A 16711-nucleotide genomic window follows, 5' to 3' on the forward strand; every position below is an offset into this window, starting at 1 on the left:
ATGCCCCGTACCTTATGTAACCCACGTTTGTCATTGTATCATTTCAAAATTTCATAATTATTGCAAGGATGTTTTAATGAAATATGAAAATTCTAACCTTTATTAAGGTAGTTACTTTAATTTCAAGCTTATACCTCATACACATTTGGCTCGAAATCTATCTTGATTTTAAATCCGTTATTTATAAGGCAAATGACAGTTAAAATCTAGTTAAAGTGGATTTTGGAAGTGTAATGTGAATGAGGTAATAGGCGATAGTGTTTCGCTTTTGGGAATATTGACCGAATATGTGCACATAGTGACCCCGTTTTACGATGGTAAAATCGAAATACGTTTCTTTCATTTCCAAACAGTTATTTAATGTTCAAAACATCCCTCTATACTGTCTTAACCATTCTAAAAAATGTTTTTATTACAAAATATTTCATATTTTAGTATGAAATATGGCTGATGTAAAAGATCAACAGAATATATATTGTTAGTTGTCTACACGGTTGAAAAAGACTGTTTTTCATATGTTTGGCTATAAACATTATATGTTTGGAACACAAATTTTTAAACACAATATTTTTGAGTGCAAGCATATAATGTTCATAAACTAGCATAACATGTTTGGGACATATATGTTAATATGTTAGAACATATTATGTTTGGGACATGAAATGTTTGTAAATATAATATGCTTGAATGCAAACATATATTAATTTAGAAATAGCCTATAAACATATATGTGTTTAGTAGCTTGGAGCGCTATTTAACAGGGAGCGATATTGAATTAAGTTGGTGGTTGTTGCTTGTTATTACAAAATTAACATTTTATTTTTCCTTGGGCAATTGATCAGCTACTTCTTTGATCCTTACAAACTGTGTGGTCCGCTGTTCGAATCCCCGTCCGGCAAAAGGTAAAATTAAAATAAAAAAAATCATAAAATTGAATAATTTCTTCTACAATGTTTGTATTACAGAAAAAGGTGCTAAGAACTAAAAAATCTCGTGGAAGTGAGAAAGATGTCGGGGAATATACAATTGGGCAGAAACAAAATTTTGAGCATTCAGGTCGAAAACCTATGTTGTTAGAACCTATATTACCTGTTTATTTTCATAATTCATTATGATTGTAAATATATAAATAAATAAGTAAAATTTTGAGCACAATATTGTTTGGGAGAATTTTTTTAAGCATATAATATTTTTGGGTGCAAAATGCTTCCAAACATATTATATGATCACATAATAACATATTGTTTTTTGGGAGACAACATTATTGAATTTGGATGCAAAAATACAAAATGTTTGGAACTTAGACTACCCAAACATATATTGTTTAGACCAATATGCTTTCAAACATATTATATATTGGTAGAGATCAAACATATAAATGTTTGGGCAATACCCAAAAATATATATGCTTGAAGCAAAATATGTTTGGGAGTATATGTTACAGAATCGATTTTTTGTGAGCGTGTAGGTAGCGTCTTCTAACCATAGCTTTAGGCAAAGCAGGTTTCCCTTTGACCGGGATCCCGGGAAATTCGAAAAAAAATTCCTCTTTCCCGGGAATGGAAAAAGTCCGGGAAAAAGAAACCCCTAATTTAACGCATATCTATTCTACTTATCATTTGTATGGTAGAATGTACAAATACTTTATGGAAAGTCACGAAGCTTTTTCATATAAAATACGAAACTTTTTCATAAAATTAACGAAATAGTTCCGTAGGAAGTATGCAAATTTTTCATAAAAAAGAACGTAACATTTTCTATAAATTAAAAGTTTCTTTTGTTGTAAAACAATGACAAATTTCATTCATTCTATATATTGGTTTCTAATTCAAAAGTGCTATAATGGCATTTATTAGAAATTAGTATTAAACTGAACGCAAAAAAGGAATATGATCACCTCAAATGCAAAATATTATTTTTGGATAAAGAATATGGAACATTTTTGCCACAGATACAAAATTTTCGAGATAAGAGCATGGTTTCGGCAAACATGTTACATGTTCCCCATCCAAAAATAATATTTTGCTCTTGAAACATTTTTAAGATAATTAACAAAAGGAATCTGGGAGCCTCAAAAACAAAGATGACCATAGATACGTCTTAATACCGTAAGTTGTACCACCGAAAATATTACTTTCATATTCGTAGTATCAGTTCCACATGTGAAATGCTTATAAATATCCACTCTCCTGGTCTGCTCCATGAACATATCATGTATGAATTTTCTTGCTGCTTCATGATCATGCCTTGGTCCTTTGTAGGCCGGATAATAAGTGGATAAATCGGAATACATTATTTTCTCTTCCAGCAGATCAATTTTATTGAAGAATACCACAATTGAGGTGTTAAGGAACCACTCATAGTTACATATAGTCGTGAATACATTTCTCGACTCATCCAGGCGTCTGACGTTGGGATCCTCCTCAAGATTTTGATCATATTCTGAGATAGCAACTAGAAATATTATAACTTTGGCTTGATCGAAACAATGGATCCATTTACGTCGTTCCGCTCGTTGGCCCCCAACATCGATCATACGGAATGTGTTGTGGCCAATTTGGAATTTGTATTCTACGATGCCAGTTGTAGGGACTCTCATGTACAAAATATCACATTCACTTGGTAAATAATAAGGATCAGCTATGCGATCAATATGTTCCATATAGTATTTAAATGAATCATTTATTGAATATTCTCTGCGTCTTCTATAACATTCCTGGACTCCCTGATCGTACCACAAATCCTTGAATGCTTTTGAATACATATCAGTTACTCGCATAAAATCTTCACATTCCACTTTGGCGATGAATTTTGCATTGCGTTCATTATATCTGTTAGTATAATTAATCTGCAAATGGTCCATAGCTTTTACCAAAACTTGTATGGATGACAGTATAGCTTCTTTAATTACTTTGATGTAAGCCCTTTTTTCTTCGTCGTTGTATCCATTATCATAGATTATGCGCATTTGTCGAATAAATGTTGATTTGCCCGATTGTCCAGTGCCCAGAAGAAGCAGCTTGATTTCAAATTTATCTCTGTGCTTACATTCCTCAAGGAACTTATTGATTTCCTTATTTCGTCTATTGCTTATTTCTTCAGGTTCCGACGAAGCGCAAAGTTGACTAAACATTATGAACTTTTTCCAGCAATTCTGATTATAGTTTGGCCTATTACTCATATCTGTTCGTATGTCACATACAATTCCAGTTGAATATGAAAACTGAAATAGAGAAACCTCAACCAATAGGCTATCGTTCTACGTTTTTTATATAGAGAGCAACAGTATATATAAATAGGTTTGGGGTATAAAAGTGTGATGTGATTAGTCCTCAAATCTATAAAAAAAAATTGACGTTTAACAGATGCGACAGTTGCGGGGTTATGAATATATGCCCCATGAAAGGTTATAGTGGCAGCCCGATTTATTTTCAGGCTCACTTAGACTATTCAGTCCATTGTGAAAAGCGAAATGAAAATTAGCCCCAAGACCTAAATGAAATAGATCCCCAAACCAACAACAACACCAATTTCTTTATGGTTTTTTTTGGGAAGTAACTACATTTTATTTTTGAGGCCCACTGCATTATGAAAATAAACCCCAATATTTCATATGAAAATTAACCCAACATTTTCTTTCTGGGATTTGGTGCGTTTTCAAGTGGGGCATGTTGTTCTTTGTATCGCATCCGATTTATTTTTTGTTTGGAAGGCCTTCGGACGGGGTTTAAGACTTTCTCCTATGGAAAAAGTCCAAGTGGGCTAATGCGATTCCCAAGAGATTCGTACGCCACATTCAATTTGTCAAAAAGTCAAGATGAACCCCAACTTTATATTGGGGTCGATTTTCATCCTTCAGTTACATTTTGTGGAGGCTCATATTCATTATGAAGCGTCGTCCCACTTTTGGGGCCCTGTTTAATTTGGGGTTTGGCGCTAATACTCAGGTGCCGACCTTTAGCATTATTGCCAAACACACAATGTGTCTACCTCGTCCTCTTCTGGGTCCTGTTCCACAGTGCGGTATAAATAGCCGATATCGACAAAAACGCACTAATTTGATTTTGTGGCCCAACAATATATTGTAGGTATATTGTTAGTCAAATCGAATGAATGTGGAGGCTTTTATGCCCTCACGAATAGGTTTATGTAAGGCTATATCAAAATCTGGACCGGGAGGAGTAATATTTTGCATATTTCGTTAGAGAATTCAAATTCTGGCAAAGCGTATGAAACATACAGGCAGGCAAAAAAATGGTCTTGCGCAATCGTATGACATCCTTTGGACCCTTTCTGCCCTCCTGCAGAGTCTGCTTTGTTCCGCTCTTTTAGCGAATTTATTCTTTTTATAAAAAAATCTTTCGGTGTGGGCTTTTCTTTATAATATTGACTAAATTTTACTTTTTTTTTGCATTTATTAAAAACACTTAATTAAATAAATTATTTGTTATTATTATTATTTATTTATTCTTTGTTTTGTTTTTTTTTTTTTTTGAACCGTATAAATGTCACTTGTCTCAATTTGAATATTATTTAATTTTTATTAAAATGTTAGTTTTCTTCTTCATTTTAAGAAAATCGAATCTACCAATCGTATGAAATGGGCTGATCAATTTTTTAGACATATATATTCGTGGCTCTAAGAAATATTTGAAGTTCTCCATATTTAGTACATAAATTCATCGGCTAAAAATTGTGACATCTATTTTGCAGACAAAAAATAAGTGGACTCTGACGGACGGACAATGAGGAATAGATAGACTGAAGACGTAATTCCGTCGATCAGTATTGATATTTGTATTTGCTTGTGTAGCTTGAAATTTTCTCCAGATTTTGGCTGGAAATTTAGGATGTATTATTTACTAATTAAGCCTAGCATGCATATCCTGCGAAAATTCCTGTTGCATGCCAATAACACAGTTTTGCCATGCATTTCTTATGGGAGAAAAATGTAAACAATCGATAACAATGCTCACGAAATTTTCGGTAACAAAAATACTAATGCATTTCTTATGGGTAGCGGAAATTGCGTAGAGGTGCATACCGGCCTTTACAAGAAAATTTTGAGGCAAATAGAGGTGTTCGTCAGGAACTGGCAGGCTGCTAACAATTCCACTATCCGCTGCTCTAAACAACTTTTAGGCTACATAATCTATCTTATTAAGACAATATTTTATCGTGCATTGCCGTCAGTTAATATAGACAATTTTTCATCAGATAAACCGTGGAAAATATATCCTGAATACACGCAGAGAAGGAATATGACCACCGCAAAATGTTTCAGGAGCATAAGGTAGGAATATGATCACCGCAAACATGTTTCAAGAGCATAATGTTATTTTATCACGGGGAGCATGTTTCTCGGAACCATATTATTATCTCGAAAATTATGTATCTGATTTGTTTAACAAGAAAACGAGAAAAATGTTCATGGTACCCGCGATCAATAAACATTATGCTCTTGAATCACGTTTGGGGTGATCAAATCGCTTCTCTGAGTGTATATAGAATTTTACAATGATATTCTGACTTGGTAGTGCCTTTAATAATTCGTTTTAGTCCTTATCTTAACAAATGTATTTTTTTTTAGAGTTTATGTTGTTCTGCTAATACGCTTTACACTAGGGACCCATCCAAATGATGATTCAAAATTGTATCACGAACAACGGCAAATACTATTTGAATATTTTGGGTATCCGTGGCACAAGTGAAATGCTTATAGATGTCTCTCCTATGCGTAACTTCCAAAAACATTTTCTGTATAAATTTCCTGGCTGCTTCGTCATTATTTTTAGGACCTTTGAAAGCTGGAAAATACTTTTCCAAATCAGAATACATGATCTTCTCTTTCAAAAGATCGATTTTATTGAAGAACACCACAATTGAGGTATCACAAAACCATTCATAATGGACAATAGTCTGAAAGACATTCTTCGATTCGATGAGACGATTTTGTTGTTCCTCCTCTCGCAAGACTTGGTCATATTCCGAAATTGCAACTAGAAATAGTATTACTTTAGCATTATCGAAACAATGCATCCATTTACGTCTTTGCGAACGCTGGCCACCAATATCGATCATACGAAAAACCATACCGTCGATTTTGAATTGATATTCGACAAGACCAGTAGTTTGAATACGAACATGCAATATATCGTCTTGGGTGGGCAAATAATTCGGGGTCCCAATACGATCGATATGCGTCAAATAGTATTTGATGGAATCGGCCAATTGATATTCTCGTCGACGCTTATAACATTCTTGAATACCAGCATCGTTCCACAAACTCTTGATGGCGGCCAATTGTATATCTGTTAGACTAGATATTTCAGTACATTCTATATTTTTGAAGAGTACAGCGTTATGCTGATTCTCATTGTGCTCATATCGAATATTCAATGTTATCATTGCATCCACCATTGATGCCATTGAAGATACAATGTTATGCAAAATTGATTTAACATAAGACATCTTCTCGTTGGTGGAGTAACCTTTGTCATAGATAATACGCATTTGTTTGATAAATGTCGATTTGCCCGATTCTCCGGTACCCAACAGAAGCAACTTGATTTGATTTCGCTCCTGTTTTTTGGAATCTTTTAGAAGTCTATCCAATTTTCTACTACGAATATTTTGCTCCCTCACATCTTGTGACACACAATAATCCAACCAATGGATATCACACATTTCTGCACATAAATTACGCAAAACACGTCCAACTATCAGTATGAAACTGTGAATATACAACCAATATTAATATCCCATAATATACGAAAGTTGGGATTGATATTTACTTCCAATACAAAATTTTAAAATCCGACGCAATGTACTCCGATTAAAGCCTTCCTCAATGCTTCATATCAAAACATCAAGTGAAATTCGAAATTGTTCATACTTTTTAAAAATAAATATTTATAAATATTAGTGGTTTTCTAAGTGTTTTTCCCCACACTACAATACGACAAGCAAGAGACGCTTTAATAGCTCGAAAGAGACCACAATAAATCTTCCAGATAAATGCAGAGAAAACACAAAGTAAGGAAAATCGAAAGTCGGGCGGTGCCAACTTTATTTTACCCTTATACCTCATTCACATTACACTTCCAAAATCACTAGATTTCAACTGTCATTTGCCTTATAAAAAAGGAATATCAAATCCACTTTTAGAAGATTTCGAGTATATTAGTAGTTTATGCACACTAGAGGCGAAATTTGCTCTTCCAACAGGCTCTCAAGCCAAATCTGAGGTCGGTTTATATGGGCGCAATTCCATCCGACCTACATCAATAACAACTACTTATACCAAGTTTCAAGTCGATAGCTTGTTTCGTTCGAAAGTTAGCATTATTTCCACAGACGGACGGAGGAAAATAATGCAATATAACTAAATCAGCCGTTATAAATATAGGGGCTATTTGACTTCAAGAAGTGTCATTGTTAATCTGTTATATTCATGTTGAAATAGTAATGCTTATGAAAACATTTCGACTTTCTACAAATTTAGAAAAGTTTAAATTTTTAAAAAAATTGACTACCATCAACAACCATCATAACAACCATCAAAAGTCAATCATTCGATTTTACATATTTAAAAGTACACTTAGACTTTTCGTCGAAACTTTTGTATCCTTAGACAAAAGGTCCAAGATGAATTGTCAATGAACTTTACAAAATATTCAAAATTGTTATTTAGTAAATTGTATGCAATTTTTTGTGTGCTATGAATACATCCATACATACGGTACAACTTAACAAAATTTATTTGCAATCACTTTGCATTAACAAACACTTAAAAGTAATATACAAACTAAGTTCTAAGATTCCCAACTTTATCTTCCGCGCATGTAGTAATCAATGGCTGTTGAGAAAGCTGCAAAACCCGCTGCACCAATAATTCCAGCCTTGACTCCGGCTCTCAAACCAATAAGTCCGCCAGTAACAGCTCCTGCATAGGTACCATTACGCCAATCAGTAACACCACGCTCCTGAAAAATAAAGTTACAATTAGATCAAAACAAAAGGAGACTTTGATAACCTACACTTTCTATAGCACATTCAACGGCTGAGAAAACACAGCCAATCAATGCAAAATTCTTAGCATACGAGTGTGTTGTTGCTCTCATTTCTCGAAAAATCTCTCGAGCTGTTTGTTTGCGTTCATTTGCCAATGGGTCCATCATATTGGGATTAACCGATGCAGTAAAGAGACCAATAGCGGCACCCAATCCATAACCTGTAATTTTAGAAGCAAATGTGTTGAAGTGTTTCCCCTACCCCTTTGTAAAGAACCTTACCCATTACACAAGATGTTATGGATTTAAAAGTGCAACTTTCAACAGCCTTTTCAATCATTTTTTCTTCGTTTGTTTTAATTTGAACAGGTCCATTGCTCTTAGGAATAACAACATTCTCTCGATATCTATAAAGAATAACAAGATACTATTGAAAATGCATGATAAAGTAAGACTTGCTTGGTACCTTTGCATGTTGCCAATAAAATGCTTGGCCATAGAATCCAATTCGGGATTCTCGAAAAACTGGGCTTTAGTATTGGAATCGCGAGGTGGAGGTATGCCCAAATTCATTTTGTACTATTTTTATTATATTAATTATGCAGGTTTAATTTATATTTATATTTATTTACGAAATAAAACTAAAAAATATTTCAATTAAGTAATTTTTTGTTCGTAATCAGCTGTTTGTGTTTTGACCGATTGTCATTCACGATACAAATAGTGATGTCAACACTATATGGACGAATAAACAACAATGCGCTTTTACAAGAGAGCAGCGTTGCCGTTTTGGTCCGATCGGACCAAAATTGGTCCAAAAGATTTATATTTTTTAAAATTGGTCCGATGGTCGGACCAAACGGAATTTGGACCATGTTGGTCCATTTCCATAAATTTGGTCAAATTTAAAAATTGTTTCTAGTATTTAAAATTTCTATCACATATTCAATAGTATATGTGCACTGAACAAAATATTGTCGTGAGGCCAAATATTTCATGTGCTTAAAATACGAATGCGAATTTTTCTTAGCATAGAAGACGTATTTCTCTGAAATAAAGTTTTTTTTCCTTGCCCAAAAGTCTCTAAACTTTTCAATGAAGTCGGTTTGTCCTTATAGTTAAGTGATTCGTCATAAAATTGGGTATTCTAACATGAAAGAAAATTTCGTTTTACTAAAGTCAAAATGGCTTTAATATTTTTGAAAAGATATTCAAAATTAATTAAATGTTTTAACACGATATTTTAAAGTTTTTTTTTTTTACTTGAAACATAAAATAACTTTCACTTGTAGTAAAAGAGAATTGTGACGTAAATGTGACCTCACTTCAATTCTCTGCTTCTTTGGCTCGGAATCAATACCAAAATCATTAGCGTAAAGACAAAATCTTTGGAGCCGTGAATGCTTGTTTAGGTGTGGGATTCGATACCATTTCAATCACAGAAAATCGAGTGAAAATTTCGCGTTGATGTCAACTAAAATTGACTTTAAAATTCGACCTTTTGAAAAAGTCAATTTTTTCAAATTTAAAAAAGTTGAGAAGTCGACGTTTTGATGTCAACCGCTAAATCATATCAGTCCTTTCTGATTTACTTTACTTTTCTAATAAAAGCACTATGTACAACAATAAAATATTTTTTAAAACAATTTTCTTTGAAATTGGAAATTTGGTCCGCTGGAGGGAATTTTGGTCCGATTTTAGAAAATTTTTGGTCCAAAATAAAAATTCGTAGTGGCAACGCTGCAAGATAGGTCGTTTTTATCTCGTATTGATGGAGCGAATATACTGTAGATGGAATGCTTATAGCCGAAAAGAAAACATGTTCGACCAAAAAGTCCATTACTCCGCATGAAAAACGTTTTTATGGTTAGTTTTGTACTATTTTATACTTTATATTTATGTTACTCGTCTTAATACTATATATGGCAGTGCAGTCTATAAAATTTATACCAAGTTTTCTACACTTCCGAACTTATTTGGTTTGCAGTTCCTCAAGGATCTGATTTCAGGTTGATCGTTTCATCAAATTGGACACCTTTCTTGTTGTCATTGTTTCAGAGGTTAGATAAAGGAATTATGTCGCGGACCGAAAAGTGTCCCTGAGATCTGATTTCATGTTGACTGTTTCAGCAAATTTGACACATTTTGTTATTGTCATTGTTTCAGAGGTCATATAAAAGAATTTTTGGAATTATGTTGAGAACAGATCACAGCCATAGCTCGTGTAGCATGTACCTGGTATATGATACGCGCCAAACATACATAAAAATCTGAATAAAACTCTCAATTTGTTAACTTAATTTTGTCAAATTTATTATCACAAAATAGTTCGTCGTTTTACGTAGATATTATTTTTTTTAATATTTTTTCCATTTATATTTTTGAAAATAATTTAAACAACTATTTACTTACATGTAATGGTTATAGTCTGTTAATTTTTTTATAATGACATATATTAAATACATTTTTAATTGAAAGCATATATTAACAATAATATTACGCAAAGTCCAATGACAGCGCCAAGTATTAGGGCATCACGTTTTTTCTTAATATTGATACGCTGAATCAAACTGTGAATATTAAATAAAATTAAGTATACAACCAATAACAATCCAAAAAATTATCTCACCTTGATATTAGAGGAAAACGGTTTGAAATATCATTAAAGCGGGTCTGCATTCGTTTAAACGCATGACGTTGTGATAGCAAATGCTCCCTAGTCTCAATAGCGATATTAATCTGATCATTAACCAAAGTATTGGAGCTGCAAAAAAGCAAGCAAATTAAAAAGAGTTCATTATAACGCTATGAAAATATTTATATAAATATAATTTAAAAGATTTTTGTCCGTATTTATAATAATTTACTGTGAGTTTATTGTTTGGTAATACTAGGTTTAAAGTTTACGTTATAATGAATATGGGGGTTTGGCTTGTACTGCAAATACTATTAAATAAATAATAGGGATTACAGCTCGATCGAAGCGGGAGTTTTTAGCCGAAGCTGACGTTCGGCAAAAAAAAGCTGAAGCCGATTATTTTCCTGAAATTTTTAAATAGAGAATTTTGGTGTGTTTTATTTCAATATTATCATAAAAACAACAATAATAGTTAATTCAGTCCATATCTTATAACATTCTTTTAGAACTAACAGACTTTTTAGTATTCAAAATTCTGTAGTTTGATATTATGGCAAAAAAGGATTTTTTAAATAAATTTATTACGTTTTATTTGTACTGTGTGTTTTGACTGAGACAAATTCAACAATGGGACAAAAAAGCTTCGCTTCGGTTAATCGGCCTGTTGGTGCCGATTCGTGGCCGATTTTTTAATAATACGAAATCTCAGCACGTCATCGGAAGAATTTTGGATCGGAAAAAGTATTTGGAAATTTTGAAACTAAGCACAAACTGACGCTGATTTTATTAAAAACTGTAATATCCTAGAAATTGGTTTCAAAATATTAAAGCTTTTGTGTTAGGGATCCCTCCTACTAATTTTTCCCGAAAAAATACGAACACGAAAATATGAACACAGGTTGAAATACAGAACAACTCCCAAATATGTTATGTTACAGTCAATTTAATAGTATTTCCACATGAACTATAATTACCTTTTTCTCTAGTTGACAGAGTTGAATCTAGTATTCCTGAGATAGCATTTCTTGTAGCTTTGAAAATAATATATAATCATAGGTTTAATAGTACAAGATTTTCTTGGCCTGCTCGTAATTAGAGAGGCCTTTTAGGACTTTCTCGCAATATGGAAGTTGTTAAGTGTAATCCAGCGGATTATATTCTGCCGCAAAGCAGTTGCTAGTTTTGCTAGTTACCTGGTATGTCCCTGTGGCCAGACACCAATACTTGGTGAACGTTTGCTCACTAGGCTAACTTTTAACATAAAGGACATGACAGGACACAGTAGGAAACAAAAACTGAAATTTCTTTGCAAAATATATTCACCGTTTGGGCTATAAAGTAATAATTTGTGTGCGGAGACTTACTGCGCAAATTGTTATGCAACAATGGATAAATTTCTACCTTATTGATAAGCAATGTACGAAAAATCGACTTTTTTGAAATTGGACTGAGTCTTTTGAGGTTGACCAATATTGAACTATCGATCTTAACTAGTAAACCAACTTGACTAGTCGAGTTTAACGATATAATCGAAATGTTGATATGTTTTGCAAAAGTGGCAATGCTGTAAAATCGTCTTTCAAAAGTAAAAACATTTATCTTACATTAGGTAGTAAACGCGGGTAAATCGGTGAAATCGTTTATTTAAAAAATCAAATTAAATTTCTTTTTCAAGTTCAATTAGTATAAAATTCAGGAAAAATATTCAGTTAGGCTTTCGCTTTTCCAAATCCGAATTGCCGGGACTCACGCTTGACACCTGCCATTAGTTTTTGTACAGCCACCTTGTGCACCTTCTTCGCCGCAGAAAGCCAGTTTGCCTTGAACTGCTGCTCGTCCTTAGCAGTTTTTTTGGTCTTCTTTAGGTTCCGCTTGAAACTAGCCCAGTATTTCTCAATTGGGCGGAGCTCTGGCGTGTTGGGAACCACCTGCACTTTGTTGGCGGCGAACCACTCCATGGCCTTTTTACCGTAATGGCAAGATGCCAAATCCGGCCAAAACAGTACGGAACAACCGTGTTTCTTCAGGAAAGGCAGCAGACGTTTATTCAAACACTCTTTCACGTAAATTTCTTGGTTGACAGTCCCGGAAGCTATGAAAATGCTGCTTTTCAAGCCACAGGTACAGATGGCTTGCAAAACCAGATATTTCTTTCCGAACTTTGACAGTTTTATGTGCTTGAAAATATCTGCTACATTTCCCCTTCCATTTGCCGTATAAAACTCCTGTCCCGGAAGCTGATTGTAGTCGGCTTTGACGTAGGTTTCGTCGTCCATTACCACGCAGTCAAACTTCGTCAGCATCGTCGTGTACAGCCTCCGGGATCGTATTTTGTTTATCATCGCGATTTGGAGTCACTACCTTCTTGTAAGTCGATAGTCCGGCTCGATTTTGGCTTGATGCACGGTTGTAGACGATACACCCAGCTTATTTGCGGCATCTCGGAGAGAGAGGTTAGGGTTTCGCTTGAAACTACCGGTAACTGTCTTTGTCGTCTCAGCGGCTTCCGGTTTTCGATTTCCCCCCGATCCAGACTTCCTGGTTGTCGACAAACGTTCCCCAAACACTTTAATTACATTTGTAACGGTTGATTTGGCAACTTTTAGCGATTTTGCCAGCTTTGCGTGCGAGTAGCTCGGATTTTCGCGATGCGCGAGCAAAATTTTGATACACTGAAGAGCGACTTTCAAAAGCAAAATAGGAGCAAAATTCTACACACACACAACCTTCAAAATGAGAGGTGTTCAGGTTTTTTAAATGCAAAATTGAAAGAAATACGACAAGTTTATATTGACCAAATTTTGACCGTATCACCCTTTAGCAGTCCGTTATTTCAGGCCCACTTAGACTTTCAGTCCACTGCGCTACCACAATGGCGAACATCTCTCTTATCACTGAGTGCTGTCCGATTTCATGTTTAGTTCAATGACAAGAGGTCTCCTTTTTTGGTCACCAATGATCCTTTGTATGCATGTTGGGCATGCTTGTCATTAATATTTTCTATGGTTATTCTGAATACATACGTACCTATTAATATGGGAACTCTCTTTCAAATACATGTCACGTCTACTGAGTCCTGATATTGACGGGCTGTTCAAACCTGAACCTCTAAGAAGTTCTTCACGTTCTAATCGCATTGTGTGATTGGCGCTTATTTTGTTAAATTCTTGCCTATATCCTTGTAATATTTCGCGATGACGTTGTAATGTATGAATAGCAGCAGCACCTGTTGTTGGTAATTCAGCCATGGACTCATTAATGGATGAGAGCTAAATAGAATAGATCTTATTAATATGACTGGAAAAAATTAGGCTATGTTACCATACTTTATCCAGCATTTGTGCTATTTCTTCCGAAAGGGAATCAAAAAGGGATTCACCCAGCAAAGGCGAAGTATCTGCATTGCTATTGCTCGTATGACCAGACGAGCTACCGCCTATTTTACTGAAAGCCACCAATTTGAGATCGATTTCATTTTCCAACAAACGGGCCTGTTTTCGCAGTGCTATATTAATGTAAAACAATTAAGTTTCATCAAACCAAATAAGTATTATTGTGAATTTACCGTCATAATTGGACACTACCATTTCTTAGCAAATCAAAAGTTATTAGTAATTTTTGGCAAACAAGAGGAAATTAAACGTCAAAAACATACGATATGCCATGTCTGCTTTTAATTTCGAAACTAAATGAAAACTGAAGCGTAACGCGTAAACATGATGCAATTATTCCGGTATGAGCGCCATAACTGGTCCGTGTCAAACGTTGTTTGAAAGTTCCAATTATTAAGAATAAACGAAGAAAATTGAAACAAGATTACGTTCCCATTATGAGTTTAATGTCTACAATTCAAAAAACGGTTTCCCCGGACCGGTTGTTTAAGTTTGCAGAATAGCTCGATGTCATACGGAGCTAAATAGAAAGGCCCTACATCATATCAAAATAGTTGAGAATAAAATAGATGAATAGGTAAGGTTGGTATTAAGTTCGAGTTTAGCCGCTAAAATCGTCATTTTTTCACTAAAGGTGGGTATTAAGTTCGAGTTAAAGGTAAGTACTATGTTCGCTTTTCGAGTTGAAATTTTCGCGGTTACTTTATTAATACAGTTCAATATAAAGCAGATAAATTAATTCAATTGATGCACAGTTTCTTGTTCCTCTAAATTTCGGCAAGATATTATGGGAATATGTTTGTTATCATTTACAATTTTGATTATTTAAGGAAAAGTAATCGCGAAAATAAAGTGGTTTTCAACTCGAAAACAGAACATAGTACACACCTTTAGCCGCTAAAATCGTCATTTTTTCACTAAAGGTGGGTATTAAGTTCGAGTTTAAGGTGAGTACTATGTTCGGTTTTTTCACCAAAACACAAAGTTAAAACTACAAATATATTTATGAAGACGATTATATTTTGATCGAGTCTTGCCAAATAATGGATGGAAAAGATCCAAGGAATTGATTGCAAATAATTTTATATTTCTAAATTAGTTAATTAAAAAAAGTAACCGTGAAAACAAGCTGGTTTTCAGCTTGAAAACTGAACATAGTACTCAGCTTTAGCCGCTAAAATCGTCATTTTTTCACTAAAAGTGCAAAAATATATATGAAGACGATAACATTTTTATCAAGTCTCTGCAAATTATGGATGGAAAAGACCAAGGAATTGATTGCAAATAATTTTATATATCTAAATTAGTTAATTAAAAAAAGTAACCATGAAAACAAGCTGGTTTTCAGCTTGAAAACCGAACATAGTACTCAGCTTAATTGATTAAAAAAAGTAACCGTGAAAATAAGCTGGTTTTCAGCTTGAAAACTGAACATAGTACTCAGCTTTAAAGTTAAAACTAAATCAGTAAAAAAAGAACCTTAAAATTATACATATTTGTTGCAGATTTCATTATAACTTGATGGGAAATAACCCAAAGCAAATTTTCACAAAGTTTGTATTCCTTAAAATGAATTATGAAAGAAAAGTAATCGTGAAAAAATGACGATTTTAGCGACTTTTTAGCGATTTTAGCGGTGAGTACTATGTTCGGTTTTCGAGTTGAAAATCACTTTATTTTTGCCATTACTTTTTTTGAAATAATCAAAATTATAAATGAAAACAAACATATTCCTATAATGTCTTGCCAAAATTTAGAGGAACAAGAAACTGTGCATCAATTGAGTTAATTTGTCTGCTTTATATTGAACTGTTTTAATAAAGTAACCACGAAAATTTCAACTCGAAAAGCGAACATAGTACTTACCTTAAGGTAAGTACTATGTTCGGTTTTTTCACCAAAACACCAAATTAAAAGTACAAATATATTTATGAAGACGATTATATTTTGATCGAGTCTTGCCAAATAATGGATGGAAAAGATCCAAGGAATTGATTGCAAATTATTTTATATTTCTAAATTAGTTAATTAAAAAAAGTAACCGTGAAAACAAGTTGGTTTTCAGCTTGAAAACTGAACATAGTACTCAGCTTTAAACTCGAACTTAATACGCACCTTTAGCTCAGATTAGGTAGTACATTTAACAACATTTTGTGGGTGAAGAACGTTGATGGAATACTGATCTGCAGTTTTGTCGCTCAGAAACTCCTTCCTATACTCTTTCAACTAGTTAAATATTAGTATCCCTGTAGATACTATTTCTTTTAGCTGCATTGTCAGGACTCTGTCAAAATGGTATGCAAGTGACATTAAGTACTGCGGACAATATGGGCTTAAAAAAGATAAATTTTTCCGATATGGCTAAGTAAACAAACCTAATCCATTCTTCAATAAATTTCTGAAATGTCGTACATTTAACCCTCAAACCACACTCTTCAAACTAGACGTGTGCGAGTGAGTTACATTTGTGTACTCACGCACGACGTGTGGGTAGGAATTCACACTCACGCACTTTCACGAAATGGAAAGTCATACTCACGCACGAACAACGTTTCACCCTCACACATGATTCACGACAATCCTCGTGATTCACGAAAATTTCGGTGATTCACAAAAATGTTCGGGACTCATGACAATATTCGAGATTCAAGAAAAAAATCATGACACGA

The 16711-nt window shown here is 33.9% G+C and overlaps 3 protein-coding genes, 1 long non-coding RNA gene and 1 pseudogene across 4 annotated transcripts; 1 reads left to right on the forward strand and 4 right to left on the reverse strand.

Annotated features, from left to right (window-relative positions):
- Nucleotides 1-844: 844 nt before the first annotated feature.
- On the forward strand, nt 845-1155 carry LOC142241654 (uncharacterized). The gene is made up of 2 exons (XR_012723745.1): nt 845-902; nt 966-1155. It is a non-coding gene; the product is annotated as an uncharacterized LOC142241654 (long non-coding RNA).
- Nucleotides 1156-1798: 643 nt separating this feature from the next.
- Nucleotides 1799-3158, reverse strand: LOC142241660 (guanine nucleotide-binding protein G(q) subunit alpha-like). Its single transcript, XM_075313450.1, has 2 exons — nt 2912-3158; nt 1799-2848 (listed from the first exon to the last, which is right to left on the reverse strand). The coding sequence occupies exons 1-2, from the start codon at nt 3131-3133 to the stop codon at nt 2072-2074; spliced, it is 999 nt and encodes a 332-aa protein (XP_075169565.1). The 5' UTR covers nt 3134-3158; the 3' UTR covers nt 1799-2071.
- A 2365-nt stretch (nt 3159-5523) lies between these two features.
- On the reverse strand, nt 5524-6925 carry LOC142221732 (guanine nucleotide-binding protein subunit alpha-11 pseudogene; annotated as a pseudogene).
- Nucleotides 6926-7737: 812 nt separating this feature from the next.
- LOC142221733 (mitochondrial import inner membrane translocase subunit Tim22) lies at nt 7738-8730 on the reverse strand. Its single transcript, XM_075291517.1, has 4 exons — nt 8479-8730; nt 8295-8419; nt 8040-8233; nt 7738-7985 (listed from the first exon to the last, which is right to left on the reverse strand). Exons 1-4 carry the CDS (start codon nt 8583-8585, stop codon nt 7830-7832), a joined length of 582 nt encoding a protein of 193 aa, XP_075147632.1. The 5' UTR covers nt 8586-8730; the 3' UTR covers nt 7738-7829.
- A 1569-nt stretch (nt 8731-10299) lies between these two features.
- On the reverse strand, nt 10300-14348 carry Gos28 (golgi SNAP receptor complex member Gos28). Its single transcript, XM_075291518.1, has 5 exons — nt 14216-14348; nt 13977-14155; nt 13678-13919; nt 10642-10776; nt 10300-10582 (listed from the first exon to the last, which is right to left on the reverse strand). Exons 1-5 carry the CDS (start codon nt 14235-14237, stop codon nt 10480-10482), a joined length of 681 nt encoding a protein of 226 aa, XP_075147633.1. The 5' UTR covers nt 14238-14348; the 3' UTR covers nt 10300-10479.
- Between the last annotated feature and the right edge of the window lie 2363 nt (nt 14349-16711).

Source organism: Haematobia irritans, chromosome 1 (genome assembly GCF_050003625.1).
Source record: "Haematobia irritans isolate KBUSLIRL chromosome 1, ASM5000362v1, whole genome shotgun sequence".
Classification (NCBI taxonomy): Eukaryota; Metazoa; Arthropoda; class Insecta; order Diptera; family Muscidae; genus Haematobia; species Haematobia irritans.

Bases quoted from the DNA above. Each gene is read 5' to 3' on its own strand.
- LOC142241660 (XM_075313450.1), bottom strand. From the start codon at position 3,133: ATGTTTAGTCAACTTTGCGCTTCGTCGGAACCTGAAGAAATAAGCAAT. The intron at 2,849-2,911 runs GTAATTAAAGAA...GACCATTTGCAG, and splicing joins AAAAAAGGGCTTACATCAAA to ATTAATTATACTAACAGATA.
- LOC142221733 (XM_075291517.1), bottom strand. From the start codon at position 8,585: ATGAATTTGGGCATACCTCCACCTCGCGATTCCAATACTAAAGCCCAG. The intron at 8,234-8,294 runs GTAAGGTTCTTT...CTAAAATTACAG, and splicing joins CATAACATCTTGTGTAATGG to GTTATGGATTGGGTGCCGCT. The intron at 7,986-8,039 runs GTAGGTTATCAA...TTTATTTTTCAG, and splicing joins TTGAATGTGCTATAGAAAGT to GAGCGTGGTGTTACTGATTG.
- Gos28 (XM_075291518.1), bottom strand. From the start codon at position 14,237: ATGGTAGTGTCCAATTATGACG. The intron at 14,156-14,215 runs GTAAATTCACAA...ACATTAATATAG, and splicing joins GGTAGTGTCCAATTATGACG to CACTGCGAAAACAGGCCCGT. The intron at 13,920-13,976 runs GTATGGTAACAT...TATTCTATTTAG, and splicing joins TAGCACAAATGCTGGATAAA to CTCTCATCCATTAATGAGTC.